At 36.4% G+C, this 15,767-nt stretch overlaps 1 protein-coding gene across 1 annotated transcript in view; it reads left to right on the top strand.

The window, feature by feature from the left end:
- Nucleotides 1–213: 213 nt before the first annotated feature.
- scn1laa (sodium channel, voltage-gated, type I-like, alpha) overlaps nt 214–15,767 on the top strand; it is a gene marked incomplete at its 3' end in the record, with an annotated part of 75,340 nt that continues 59,786 nt past the window's right edge. The window contains 7 exon segments of the mRNA XM_079820723.1: nt 214–521; nt 1,939–2,049; nt 4,070–4,073; nt 4,076–4,166; nt 4,258–4,386; nt 9,044–9,135; nt 11,923–12,141. Of these exon segments, the coding sequence (XP_079676849.1) occupies nt 258–521; nt 1,939–2,049; nt 4,070–4,073; nt 4,076–4,166; nt 4,258–4,386; nt 9,044–9,135; nt 11,923–12,141 (910 nt within the window). The 5' untranslated portion in view covers nt 214–257.

The raw sequence follows: 15,767 nt of genomic DNA, 5'->3' as shown, positions 1-15,767 counted from the left end.
GTGTGGCATAGATAACCCTGATTCCTCGAGAGCTCTGTTCCTGATAACTTGGTGGTTTTGAGTACAGAAGGCGTGTCCATTACTTATAGGATGCTCTTTTCTCTTTGTGGTTCTGGAAGGGTTTTGTATAGTCTAACCATACGGTTACAGATCACATTTCATGTGTTGCTGTCCCTCTGACTCGCTCTTTCTCTCTTTCTCTGCCAGTTTCTCATGCAGACGTGTAGCGAATCACTCTGAAGGTTCAGGATGAGAAAATGGCACATACGCTTACTCCACCAGGACCTCAAAGTTTACGTAAGTTCACCCGTGAATCTCTTAAGGCCATCGAAAGCCGGATCGCCGAAGAGAACAAGAAGTCCAAGGACAAACGGGAGAGAATTAAAGACGATGAATGCGGGAGGAAACCCAACAGCGGCCTGGAGGCCGGGAAAAGTCTGCCGTTCATATATGGAGACTTTCCCAGAAGACTGGTGTCCACACCACTGGAGGACCTGGACCGTTTCTACAGCAATCAGGCAGTGAGTTGATTTTATATTTTCAACCGGACCACAAAACCCCTGAGAGTCCACAGGGGTACTGCAAGGGGTCAAAAACATCAAACTGGGATTTAAGTCTTAGATTTAGAAATAAAGTCTTAGAAAAAAAGACTTATGTAAAATGAAAATGCAGAAAAGTAAAATGTAATAAGAAAAAAAAAATTGGATTCAAATAATACCTTTTTCAGCAAAGGCAAACTGAGAAGAAAATAACACTCTATGTTGTTTGTTATATATATATATATACATACACACCGATCAGCTATAACATTATGACCACTGACCACAGCAAGTGAACATTTTGTCTGCTTCTAACACAAGTTGATGTGTTAGAAGCAGGACGATGGCTTGACGACTGGGTCAGAGCATCTCCAAAACTGCAGCTCTTGTGGGGTGTTCCCGGTCTGCAGTGGTCAGTGTCTATCAAAAGTGGTCCAAGGAAGGAACAGTGGAGAACCGGCGACAGGGTCATGGGCGGCCAAGGCTCATTGATGCACGTGGGGAGCGAAGGCTGGCCCGTGTGGTCCGATCAAACAGACGAGCTACTGGAGCTCAAATTGCTCAAGAAGTTAATGCTGGTTCTGCTAGAAAGGTGTCAGAATACACAGTGCATCACAGTTTGTAGTGTTTGGGGCTGCATAGCCGCAGACCAGTCAGGATGCCCATGCTGACCCCTGTCCCGCCGAAAGCACCAACAGTGGCACATGAGCATCATAATGTCATAATGTTCTGCTTGATCGGTGTATAAATATGTGTTTACCGTTCAAAAGTTTGGAAACATTACTATTTAATGTCTTTGAAAGTAGTCTCTGATGCTTATGCTCATCAAGCCTGAATTTATTTGATCAAAAATACAGAAAAAACCTGTAATATTGTGAAATATTATTACAATTTAAAATAATGTTTTTTTTTTTTTTTTGGAATATTATTTATTTCTGTGATGCAACGCTACAATCTTTTGTAACAATATACACTACCATAAATGCAGTTCTTTTTTAACTTTTTATTCATCAGTGAATCACAATGAAGTATCACAGGTTATACAAAAATATTAAGCAGCACAACTATTTCCAACATTGATAATAAATCATCATATTCGAATGATTTCTGAAGGATCATGTGACATAGAAGACTGCAGTAATGGCTGATGAAAATTCAGCTTTGCATCACAGAAATAAATTATATTTTAAAGTATATTAAAATAGAAAACCATTATTTTAAATTGTAATAATATTTCACAATATTACATTTTTTTCTGTATTTTTGTATCAAATAAATGCATGCTTTGTCTCTTTCAAAACCATTAAAAATAGTAATGTTTCCAAACTTTTGACTGGTACTGTATACACAGTATATTATTGACTGACTGTTTTGTCCACATCTTCTTCATCTTGTTTAGACTTTTATAGTAGTGAACAAAAAAAAGACAATCTTCCGTTTCAACGCCGCTCCTGCCTTGTACATCTTCAGCCCCTTCAACCCTCTGAGGAGAATATCAGTTAAGATTTTGGTACACACATATCCTTCTTAAATGCTGAAGCATGCTGATAGTGACTGTCTTGCTGTGCTGGATGGGTCTTCTGTTTATACACATTGAATCATTGGCTTTCACTTGGTAGTTCAGAACCCAAAAATGATTTGCAGGTCTGTTTTAATTGCTGAGATATAGTTAAGATGCATAGAGAAATAATCAAGCTTATCAATTTTTGATATAGAAAGCACTTCAAACTCTGTATTATTCTGGCACAAATTAATCTGTCACTTGGTAGAAATTAGTCAAATTAGACAGATGTCAACATGGACATGTTGGGTGACAACCTCATCCTAAAAGATACGACCCAAATGACATCAAAGACGGTTTCACTTCAGGATAAACATGCTTTGTGTGATTAAATTATTAGCGACTCAGAGCCTATGGCTTGATGACTTGATGGGCAATGTAAAATCTGATCCTGAAGCAAAACCCATTGAGAACCACTGATTTATGACTTCAATCTTTTATCATGAAATCTATTTTAAATGGATTATTATTTTACTAGATTAAGCTCCTTTAAACCTCTTAATCGCAAACTGCAAAAAAAATTTGATATGTTTGTGTATTTCAGACATTAACACTGTCGTTCAAAGGTTTGGGGTCGGTTAAAATGTTTTTGAAAGAGGTCTCACCAAGGCTGTATGTATTTGATCAAAGTACAGTAAAAACAGTAATATTGTGAAATATTATTACAATTTAAAATAACTCTGTTCTTGTTGAATATTTTTTTAAATGTAATTTATTCGTGTGATGTAAAGCTACATTTTCAGCAACATTACTCCAGTCTACAGTGTCACATGATCCTTCAGAAATCATTCTAATATGCTGATTTGAAACTCAAGAGGCATTTCTTTTTATTATTAATGTTGAAAACAGTTGTGCTGTTGTGCTTAATATTTTTGTGGAAACAGTGATACATTTTTTTGCAGGGTTATTTGATGTTCATAAGAACAGCATTTATTTTGAATATATACTTTTTTTTTTCATTCGCAATTTCAATCTGCGCAATTTGAAGGGTGGTTAAAAAAAAGTCTATTCTAAATAAATGCTGCAAAAATGCCCATATATCTCAAAAAAGCTTTTATGCTCACATGAGGTGGTTTTTCAGGAAATTCGAAGAACTAATATTTTGCAAAACTGCAATGGAAATTTCCGCATTTACATGTCACCTGGGGTACGTAAAAGTCATGATCGTTCTTTAAAGATGGCGCGGTATGTTTGGACAGAAGATGAGATAAAAGACAAAAGAATTATAGAAATAGTGGATTCTTAACAACAAAAATAATACCACAATTTATCAAGACCTCGAAGCAGGTATGAGTGCGAATCACATACTATAACCTCACAGAATGGTTAGCCACTCCCAAGTATAAAGGTACCAAAAATGCTTGGATAACACGCCTACGTCTCCTTCGATTTAAATAACGGCTAGTGCGGTGGCCGTGATATACATAAACCTACCAACATCCGTCGCCATGATTTTTGGAATGACTTATCACGAGAGGAAAAATAATTTTTTAGTCGCTTAACATTGATTCATTTGAAACGCTGTCATGTCACAATAGTTTTTTATCGACATTTAGCAAATATCGCCAAAGATTCTGTAATGAAACCAGGCTATTGTAGCAAGGTTTGTTGATAAGGGAAGGATGAGGCGGGAACTGGCTAATATTAAAACTAACTTTGATAATGAAATAAACATAAAGAACAAAACTAAAGTAAAGCGGCAGCCCTTCACTGACAACTGCCGCATAAACTAAAACAAAACACCAACATAAAGTCCAGTCCTGGTCCTCTCTCGTCCTTCACTGTCGCCACTCCTTTTATCCTTCTGGAGCTCCTCCATGGGATTCGCTCTGTTCCCACGGCTCTCGGCCCTGCCCTGCTTGCCACAAACATTTACTGTCTTTACTGTCACTTTCAAAAAACGTTGAAACCCAAACCCCAAACTTTTGAACGCTAATGTCATTCTGTCACTACATTTCCTTAACTGCAGCTTTCACATTGTTCAGTATGATTATAATGTTCACTATACTGGCCAACTGCGCTTTCATGGTCTACACACAACCTCCAGACTGGGCCAAGAATATAGAGTGAGTTGATCTCTTTGTTGCTTTCCAAACATACTGTAGAAATGCTGGCCGTGTTTGCTCAGTGCATTAACTGATGGTCTTGTTTTAACAGATATGCCTTCACTGGGATATACACCTTTGAAGCGCTCATAAAGATCACCGCCAGGGGATTCTGTGTGGGGCAGTTTACGTTCCTCAGAGACCCGTGGAACTGGTTGGATTTTATTGTTATAGTCATGGCGTAAGTATGACAAGTCTGTTATTTACCCCGGCTTTGCTGCTATAAATTATTAGAATTGAATTATTCTCACTGCTTAGAGGTGAGGAGTGTAGTCTTTTTTAATCTTAAAAGACTTACTTTCTTAATTCACATTTCTGTCTTATTGTGGAGGATTCATCTGGGAAAATTATTGCAAATAAACAAGTGGTAACACTTAACATTAGTTAATGCATTAACTAATAATGAGCAATACATTTGTTACAGTAGTGCTACAGTCTTTCTTAACGTTAGTTAATAAAAATTCTACTGTTCATTTTCATCTTTTACTTCCATTACTTATTTTAGAGTATTGGAAAGAAAACATCCAAAATACACATCTAAGTGTTAGGTTTATTGCACTTTACCTATTTGCCTGTAGATTTAAATTACAATGCATATATTTGAAGGCCGTATTTTGTATTGTTCATACTTCTTTCGGCTGGTTTATGTAACATTGTAAAAATATGGTGACTCTTTTTTTCTGGCTGTTGACAGTATTTTCTCATTTATGGAGTGATAAAAGAGATTTAAAAAACATTTAAAGGGATAGTTCACCCAAAAAAGAAAATTAGCCCATGATTTACTCACCCTCAAGTCACCCTAGGTGTATATGACATTCTTCTTTCAGACGAAAACAATACAAAGTTATATCAAAAATTTCCTGGCTCTACAAAGCTTTATAATGGCAGTGAATTGCTGTTTCTGTTTTGAAGTCCATAAAAGTGTATCTATCCATGATAAAAGATATCCACATGGCTCCGGGGGGTTGATAAAGGCCTTCTGAAGCTATGCATTTGTGTAAGAAAAATATCCATATTTAAAACTTTGCAAACTGTAATCTCTAACTTCCGCTAACTGGCGTGAGAGACTCCAGTGTTTCAACCTTAATGTTATGAAGTGAAGAGAATACTTTTTGAGGGCAAAAACAAAAATAACGACTTTATTCAACAATTTCTTCTTTTCCCACAAAAAGTATTCTCATTGCTTCATAACATTAAGGTTGAACCACTGGAGTCACATAAAAACACTATTTTAAAGGATAACTAAACTCCACCCACTGGCAATTTTTAAAAAATGCTGGAAAAGTGGGCAGAGCCCAGCGGAGACAGAGGGGACGAACCGAGGGCGGGGCTGAGCGGAGGGCGTGCACCTGAGACCCGCAGTGACGGGTTGATTGACAGCTGTCTGACTCGCGAGTCGCAAAGATGGAGAATGACTGGAGTGACGCCAGCTTTGCAACAGAGCGGTAATTTCTCCTACCTTCACCTGAAGTGGAGGAGGGTGAAAGGTCTGTAGACACAAACCCGGAGCCTTATCAATGCGAGCCGCTGGCTCAAACTGCGTTAACTCCCGATGCAGACGATGCTGAAGCAGCAGCGCAAGAGAACTGACCTAATCTATGAACAAATAGTCAAATCCTTGCACTGAATGCCACTAAAGATAGATCAGATATCTGATATACATACAATGTATTTTCATTCAAATTAACTGAATCAATAAATTCAGACCTAAAAGCCTATTATAAACGGATTTCCTCAAATAAGTTAGACTATATACGCCAGCACGTTACGGTATTGTTGTCTGTTACCGCGGCAACCACTTGCGTGTCAGGGTTTGAAAGCGCGTCTCATGAATGAAAATGATCTGTACACATGACGGGCGGCAATAATATTGCAAGAAAAGCCTGACGTGTACTGACAACTGCATTATTTAACCGTATTTTCTTCAATACAATGTTAAAGCAAGTGGCAAGTGAGTTTCATTCATAATGTTTCTACTTCATGTAATATGACAGTTCATACTGGAGTGAAGCCGTTCTCATCATGTGATTGGGGGAAACATTTCTGAGGGCGTGGTGAGCTCGTGCCAGGGGCGCGGATAGTGAGCCGTTGGAGGTACCATCCTACGTCACGATGTACCACAACGTCCAATAGGAAAATTCAACTGCAGTAGCCACCGTTCAACCTTAAGAGGGCAGCACTTTGGCGGTTTTACACCATATTTTATAGAATTAAAACACTTTATACTCAAATGTCAAAACATTTACTCGAATCAATGAACAGCATTAATAAAGCCCCAGTTTTACAGATCATTAACTAAAAAAAGTTGGTTTAGGGTTTAGTTACCCTTGAATGATGTTTTTCCTACCTTTCTGGGCCTTGGAAGGGGTAATAACATTGCAGTCTATGTGGGGTCAGAAAGCTCTCCGATTTCATCAACAAGATCTTATGTGTTCTGAAGATGAACGAAGGTCTTACGGGTTTGGAACGACATGAGGGTAGTAATTAATGACAATTCATGTAATTAATAGTAATTTTTGGGTGAACTAACCATTTATGAAGTTCTTTCTTCTGCTGAACACAAAAGAAGATATTTTAAAGAAAATGGGTAACCAAACAGTTGACGGACCCCATTGACTTCCATAGTATGGGAAAAAATGCTATAGGAATAAATGGGGTCAATGAACTGGCCAGCAGCCATATCACCCTGTAGACCAAGATTGGTTGCCCACTGAAGCTAAGTAGGGTTGAGCCTGGTCAGAACCTGGATGGAGACCAATTGGGAAAACCAGGTAGCTGCTGGTAGAGGTGTTAGTGAGGCCAGCAGGGGGCGCTCACCCTGTGGTCTGTGTAGGTCCCAATGCCTCAGTATAGTGATGGGGACACTATACTGTAACAAGCACCGTCCTTCAGATGAGACGTTAAACCGAGGTCCTGAGTCTCTGTGGTCATTAAAAATCCCAGGATGTATTTCGATAAAGAGTAGGGTTGTAACCCCGGCATCCTGACCAAATTGGCCCAGTGGCCTCTATCCATCATGGCCTCCTAATCATCCCCATATATACGATTGGCTTCATCACTCTGTCTCCTCTCCACCAATAAGCTGGTGTGTGGTGGGCGTTCTGGCACAATATGGCTGCCGTCGCATCATCCAGGTGGTGCTGCACATTGGTGGTGGTTGAGGAGATTCCCCCCTTCTATGTAAAGCGCTTTGAGTGCCTAGAAAAGCGCTATATAAATGTAACAAATTATTACTATTATTATTTACTGTTTTTCAATTGATATCCTTCAAAATATATTCTTTTGTGTGCAGAGAAAGAAAGAAATTCATACAGGTTTGGAACAACTTGAGGGTGAGTAAATGATGACAGAATTTACATTTTTGGGTGAACTATCCCTTTAAGACAGCAAATATATATTTTATGTTTATTATAATTGTTTTATATATTTTATTATATTTGAATTTAAATACAAAATAAATAAATAGTAAATATATTAATATATAAATATATATATAAATAATTTTTTTATGTTTATGTACTCGATTTATAAAATACTTTCTTAAACACTTTTACTTTTTATGGTTTAAGATGCTTCTGAATTATTTTAAGGTATTTGAATTGTTTTACTTTTTTTTTTTAAGATGCAGATGCCATCTTAACTCAGTGGTTCCCAAACATTTTTATTTCTTTCGCCCTTGTTGTAAAGAAAAATATATTTTTAATCCCCCCACATAAATGCACACTCACACACACACACACACACACACACACACACACACACACACACACACACACACACACACACACACACACACACACACACACACACACACACACACACACACACACACACACACACACACACACTCACACTCACACTCACACTCACACTCACACTCACACACACACACACACACACACACACATAAAGACATTCTCAGACATAATCTTGCTTGCAAAATTCTGTTGGATTGATTTGAAACATTGTAAATTAATACAGAACTACGTCTTCTCAACTTCGACGGGCTTCTCTTTGCTGTGTTAACTTCATACTATCAGAAGCACTCTCTCATCACCACACCCTGCCAATTCTCACTATTAACTAGTTGCTTATTAGCATGCATATTACTAGGATATTGACGGTTAATGATTTTATTTGACATGCACAAAACGGGCCGATGGGACAGTGGGGCACTGTTTTGGACGGGTTTGTGTTGAAGAGCTGCTAACAAAGTAATCTATTCACATAATGTTTTCACTCTTAAAATATAAGCGAGTGTAAATGTCAGCATTATCATATGCGTGTAAAGAATAGAAGTCTGTCATGTAAAACAAGAGCTTATTGATGCAGTTCAGTCTGTTAGCTATTTTATTCCAACCGTTACTCCTGATTTGCGCTTCAAATAATGATTCAATGCAAAAATATTTAGTAGTGCATAAGTTGTACATTAGTGCTCATTTATGTCAAAACTAGGCAAAGTTGTAACTTGCAGACAGCTGTTGCAACCGGCCCCTGGCCCCTGGCCCCCAGTTTGGGAACCACTGACTTAACTTATGATGATAATTAGTCTATTAAAAAATGGGCTTCTACAGTGGCCATCAGCTTCATTAGTTTCTGTGCATTTGGTCCCACAGGTTTGTTACAGAGTTTATAAAGATAGGCAATGTGTCAGCTCTCCGCACATTCAGGGTACTCAGAGCTTTGAAAACTATTTCAGTAATTCCAGGTAAGCAGAGAACACGTTTAGGTGTACAACCTCTCTGTGTGACCTTTGAACCCGACTGCAACCCTGTGTCGAGACCTTCCTGTGTGTTGTATGTCCGTCAGTGTTTGATTTCCCACCCTCCCTGTTTCAGATATCTAACTGAGTTTGTGGATCTGGGTAGTGTGTCCGCCCTGCGAGCGTTCAGAGTTCTTCGAGCCCTGAAAACTATATCGGTCATCCCAGGTGAGAGTTAGGGCAAAGGTCAAGGTCACAGGTGCTGACACTGCTTTCTTCAAGCATGTCAAGCATGCTCTTCTCTAACTGCTTAATAGAGGTGTTCTTGCTTTGATCATGATTTTATGGTTGCACGTTGATTTCTGAATAACTCGATTATTTTAAATCTATAGGTCAAAAATCTCAGGGTCCATAAAGTTAAAGGGCCCTATCTTGCACCCAGCGCAATTGACTTTGTACACCGACGCATGTGTCATTCCTATTTTGCACCCGCGCAAAGCGCGCTTTTCCCTCCACAGAATCACGTCGCTAAACTAGTGAATGAACTTGCGCTCCCTGGGCGGTTCAGCGCAAAAAAGGAGGCGTGTTCCGGCGCAAACAATCCCTGGTGCTATTTTGCTGTTCCATTAAACAATTGCGCCACTGACCAGAAAAAACCTAGTCTAAAGTCAGTGGCGCGTTGCGCGTTGTTCATTATGCTATTTTAAGGGCGCATGCTTGACCATAATGTATAGCGTGCACAACGCGCATACACTTTGCTCATGTAGCTAATCTACACAGATGCAACAGTTATTTTTGCAAATCATAAATTGTTACACTAAAAAAATATTAACACATGAGATGACGGAAATCATTGTGGTGTGCCACGAAGATGTGAAAAAATAGGCACAAATCTAGCTTACAAATGATTCAGGCTAATTGTAATAATTAAGGATAAGACCTGTTTGCCCAATATTGGCAAGACATATATGTATATAAGGACATCTGACAAATTGGTTTGTCCGTCAAGAACCAGGAAAAAAAATCGACTGAAAAACTGAAAAAACTGAAAGACTGAAAAAAAAAAAAAGACTGTGAAATCACCTTTACCATAATGTACAACATTACAACTTCACTTCTCTGTCTTTCACTGCTCTTACAAGCACATCAGTCTCCTCGGCTGTGAACCGCTCCTGGCGTGCGCCTGGTAAATACGCCATAATAATAGCAATCCATATTGGAACTTGCGCACCTGCTTTTAAAGGGAATGTTGGATGACGCTCGGATTGGTTTATTCACGTTACGCCCAAACCACACCTATGAATAATGAAGCTACTTCAGACCAACCCATTTTAGATTTGCGCCGGGCGCAAGAGCCATTTATCCCGCCGGGAAAATAGCAACAGCGCCGAGACCCGCCCACAAAGTTACTTGTGGTTCGCGCTTTGACACTTGCGTTTCAGATCGTTAAAATAGGGCCCATAGACTTCTATCATACACCCGGTACAATGCGACGCCAGGCGCGACGCAAGTGTTTTTGTTAGTTTCAGCCTGACGCAGTTATCATTTTCACATCCGGCGCAATGTTGTTTAAATAGCAAATGCACTCGCGCCCATCTGTTTTGAGGAACTGAAAACGACTGTGCCATTGACCAACAAAAAACGCAGTAGTTTTTGTGTTATTTAACCTCTTAACTGTCACAGTCCCGCTGGCGGGACACCTGGCACTTTTTTTGATCGCCTTTTTTTGTATCATATATTTGAGTAATTATCATAAATTAGGTATCATTCGAAAGCTTACGAACTCAAAATTCATCCTGTGAAAAACGTTTTGAAATTGGATGTTGCGTTGCCATGGAAATGGTACTTTAAATTCTTTTAGCAGGCTCCTCCCCTAGTGGGCGGTGTCATGTTTCATATTACAACATTTATTTTAACTACTTTATAATCAAAATCTTTTTATAATCTAATCTTGACAAAACCCATATCGTCGGAAAGGTCTGAGTCTCAAGGTTCCATATTTGGTGACCGTTTTGTGATGGAAGTGACGTTTGGACAGAAAATTACAGGAAAATGCATCAAAAAAACAATCAATGGAATTTCAATGCCTATTTTTGGTATTGCGCCTAAACAAAATCTCATGGGAACTTCAATTTTTGTGATATCAACTTCAAATTTGGGACACAACTTGGTTAGACATACGGCTTTGATTTTATAGTAATTTTAGATTAAAACATTTTTGTAAAATATATATTTTATGTAAAAAAAAAATGTATTGACAGTAAATTTAAACTTCCATAACTTTTTCATACTTTCATATTTTGAATTGCTTTCACTTCAGCAATAATCTGCCGAGTGTCTGCTTTAAAACAAGACCAAACTTAGGTCTATATTCCAAAGCATTCTTGAATTACAGCCCTTTAAAGGGTGTGTCAGTAATATGCGCAAGAAAAAGCAGTTAATAACTAGGAATAAATAGTTGTTATTAATAACTGGTAATATAAAATAAAATATGGACAAATGTGGTATTTTGTAGGGGTTGAAACTATTACAATATAAATCTCTAATGTTGAAGAATCGCAAATGTGCAAACTAAATCCAGCGGTGCAGAGTCATCATTATTTGACGACGCTTTGAAGTGACGCTAAAGGGAGCGAGGATATATCATTTCACTTGATTCAATTCCTCCGTCCGAAAGAAAACGAGGATGCTCAAATAAGAATTGAGAAGCACCCCAAGTGTTGCTGTTTTTGTCTCTCCTCTCCTTTTGTGATGAGTTTATGTTTGTACTGTAGTCGTCTTGCATGCCTTCATGTAGTCATAGTTTAGTTATTATGAGCAGCAGATATGTGCATGTCATACATGAATTTCTACAAATCTTTTAACCTGAAATATTATGAGATTTCCTTTTGAAACATTAAGACCATATTAAATATAAACAACATATTAATATAGTGAATTTTGGACCCTGAGTACACTATGCTGAGACCTCAGTGTAAAGTTGTAAAGTGACGTGGTTTCCTCTGTTCTCCCCAGGCCTGAAGACAATCGTTGGAGCTCTGATCCAGTCGGTGAAGAAGCTGTCAGATGTGATGATCCTGACCCTTTTTTGCCTTAGCGTCTTTGCTTTGGTCGGACTGCAGTTGTTCATGGGAGTTCTTCGACAGAAATGTGTGTTCAATTCTACTGTTATTCCTAGCAAGCTAGACGACTGTTACAACATAACCGAATGCAAGGACTTCATTAACGATCGCAGTAAGTTCATTTTCATTGTTCAAATAGATTCAAAATCTGTTGCACTTGAAATAGTTACATAATGATTGTCAACACATTTGTGTTGTTTTGTATTGAAAACTCACCATTCACCACACTTATATATTTTAAATATTTTGGTAATAACGGAACAATAACGGAATATGCCATAAAAACATGCAAATATCAGGCCAGACTTTCAAAACCCTCATGGCAATTAATACAAAATCTAATTTTAAATAAAAAATGAAGAGTAGCATTTGTTCATTTGCTTGTGCTATCGATCATTCGTTCATGCTCTCGTTCATTCGCTTGTGCTATCGATTATTCGTTCATTCGTTTGTGCTCTCGTTCATTCGTTCTGTGCTATCGATCAGTCGTTCATTCTGTTGTGCTATCAATCATTTGTTCATTCGTTTGTTCTATCGATCATTCGTTTGTGCTATTGATCATCTGTTCATTCCTTTATTTTATCAATCATCCGTTCAGACGTTTGTTATATCGTTCATTAGTTTGTTTTATCGATCATTAGTTTGTTTTATCAAGAATTTGATCATTCGTTTGTTCTATCAATCATTTGTTTGTTCTATTGATCATTTGTTTGTTCTATTGATCATTCGATCATTTGTTTGTTCTATTGATCAGTCGATCATTTGTTTGTTCAATTGATCATTCGATTATTTGTTTGTTCTATCGATCATTCGTTCATTTGTTTGTTCTATTGATCATTTGTTTGTTTTATTGATCATTTATTAATTCGTTTGTTCTATTGATCATATGTTTGTTCCATAGATCATTTGTTTGTGCTATTGATCATTCGTTTGTTCTATCGATCATTTGTTTGTTCTATCGATCATTTGTTTGTGCTATTGATCATTTGTTTGTTCTATTGATCATTCATTTGTTCTATCGATCATTTGTTTATTCTATCGATCATTTGTTTGTTCTATCGATCATTCGATCATTTGTTTGTTCTATTGATAATTTGTTTGTTCTATCGATCATTTGTTTGTGCTATTGATCATTCGTTTGTTCTATTGATCATTTGTTTGTTTTATCGGTCATTCGATCATTTGTTTGTTCTATCAATCATTCGATCATTTGTTTGTTCTGTTGATCATTCGTTTGTTCTATCGATCATTTGTTTGTGCTATTGATAATTTGTTTGTTCTATCGATCATTCGTTAATTCGTTTTTTCTATCGATCATTCGTTTGTTCTATCAATCATTTGTTTGTGCTATTGATCATTTGTTTGTTCTATCGATCATTCGTTCATTCGTTTGTTCTATTGATCATTTGTTTGTTCTATCGATCATCCATTCATTCATTTGTTCTATCGATCATTTGTTTGTTCTATCGATCATTCGTTCATTCATTTGTTCTATCGATCATTCGATCATTTGTTTGTTCTATCGATCATTCGTTCATTCATTTGTTCTATCGATCATTTGTTTGTGCTATTGATCATTAGTTTGTTCTATTGATCATTCGATAATTTGTTTGTTCTATCGATCATTTGTTTGTTCATTCAATCATTTGTTTGTTCTATTGATCATTTGTTTGTTCTATTGATCATTTGTTTGTTCTATCGATCATTTGTTTGTTCTATTGATCATTTGTTTGTTCTATCGATCATTTGTTCATTCGTTTGTTCTATCGATCATTCGTTCATTCATTTGTTCTATCGATCATTTGTTTGTGCTATTGATCATTAGTTTGTTCTATTGATCATTCGATAATTTGTTTGTTCTATCGATCATTTGTTTGTTCTATTGATCATTTGTTTGTTCTATTGATCATTTGTTTGTTCTATCGATCATTTGTTTGTTCTATTGATCATTTGTTTGTTCTATCGATCATTTGTTTGTTCTATCGATCATTCGTTCATTCATTTGTTCTATCGATCATTTGTTTGTGCTATTGATCATTAGTTTGTTCTATTGATCATTCGATAATTTGTTTGTTCTATCGATCATTTGTTTGTTCATTCAATCATTTGTTTGTTCTATTGATCATTTGTTTGTTCTATTGATCATTTGTTTGTTCTATCGATCATTTGTTTGTTCTATTGATCATTTGTTTGTTCTATCGATCATTTGTTCATTCGTTTGTTCTATTGATAATTTGTTTGTTCTATCGTTCATTCGTTTGTTCTATTGATCATATGTTTGTTCCATAGATCATGTTTTTGCTATTGATCATTCGTTTGTTCTATTGATCATTTGTTTGTTCCATCGATCATTTGATCATTTGTTTGTTCTATTGATCATTTGTTTGTTCTATCGATCATTTGATCATTTGTTTGTTCTATTGATCATTTGTTTGTTCTATTGATCATTTGTTTGTTCCATCGATCATTTGATCATTTGTTTGTTCTATTGATCATTTGTTTGTTCTATCTATCATTTGATAATTTGTTTGTTCTATTGATCATTTGTTTGTTCTATCGATCATTCGATCATTTGTTTGTTCTATCGATCATTTGTTTGTTCTATCGATCATTTGTTTGTTCTATCGATCATTTGTTTGTGCTATTGATCATTTGTTTGTTATATTGATCATTAATTTGTTCTATCGATCATTCGATCATTTGTTTGTTCTATTGATCATTTGTTTGTTCTATCGATCATTCGTTTGTTCTGTTGATCATTTGTTTGTTCTATCGATCATTCTATTGATCGTATGTTTGTTCAATAGATAATTTGTTTGTGCTATTGATCATTCGTTTGTTCTATTGATCATTTTTTGTTCTATCGATAATTTTTTGTTCTATTGATCATTTGTTTGTTCTATCGATCATTCGATCATTTGTTTGTTGTATTGATCATTTGTTTGTTCTATTGATCATTTGTTTGTTCTATCGATAATTCGTTTGTTCTATCGATCATTTGTTTGTTCTATTGATCATTTGTTTGTGCTATTGATCATTTGTTTGTTCTATTGATCATTCATTTGTTCTATCGATGATTTGTTTGTTCTATCGATCATTTGTTTGTTCTATCGATAATTTGATAATTTGTTTGTTCTATTGATCATTTGTTTGTTCTATCAATCATTCATTCATTTGTTTGTTCTATTTATCATTCGTTTGTTCTATCGATCATTCGATCCTTTGTTTGTTCTATTGATCATTCGTTTGTTCTATCGATCATTCGATCCTTTGTTTGTTCTATTGATCATTCGTTTGTTCTATCGATCATTTGTTTGTGCTATTGATCATTTATTTGTTCTATCGATCATTCGTTCATTCGTTTGTTCTATCGTTCATTCGTTTGTTCTATCGATCATTTATTTGTGATATTGATAATTAGTTTGTTCTATTGATCATTTGTTTGTTCTATCGATCATTCGATTGTTCTATTGATCATTTGTTTGTTCTATCGATCATCCATTCATTCATTTGTTCTATCGATCATTTGTTTGTTCTATCGATCATTTGTTTGTTCTATTGATCATTCGTTCATTCGTTTGTTCTATCGATCATTCGATCATTTATTTGGTCTATTGATCATTCGGTCATTCGTTTGTTCTATCGATCATTTGTTTGTGCTATTGATCATTCGTTTGTTCTATTGATCATTTGTTTGTTCTATCGATCATTCGATCATTTGTTTGTTCTATTGATCAT

This window comes from Gobio gobio, assembly GCF_949357685.1.
Source record: "Gobio gobio genome assembly, chromosome: 7".
NCBI classification, from domain to species: Eukaryota; Metazoa; Chordata; class Actinopteri; order Cypriniformes; family Gobionidae; genus Gobio; species Gobio gobio.
Note: the sequence above shows the minus strand (reverse complement) of the source record. Positions and strands in the feature narration are given on the sequence as shown.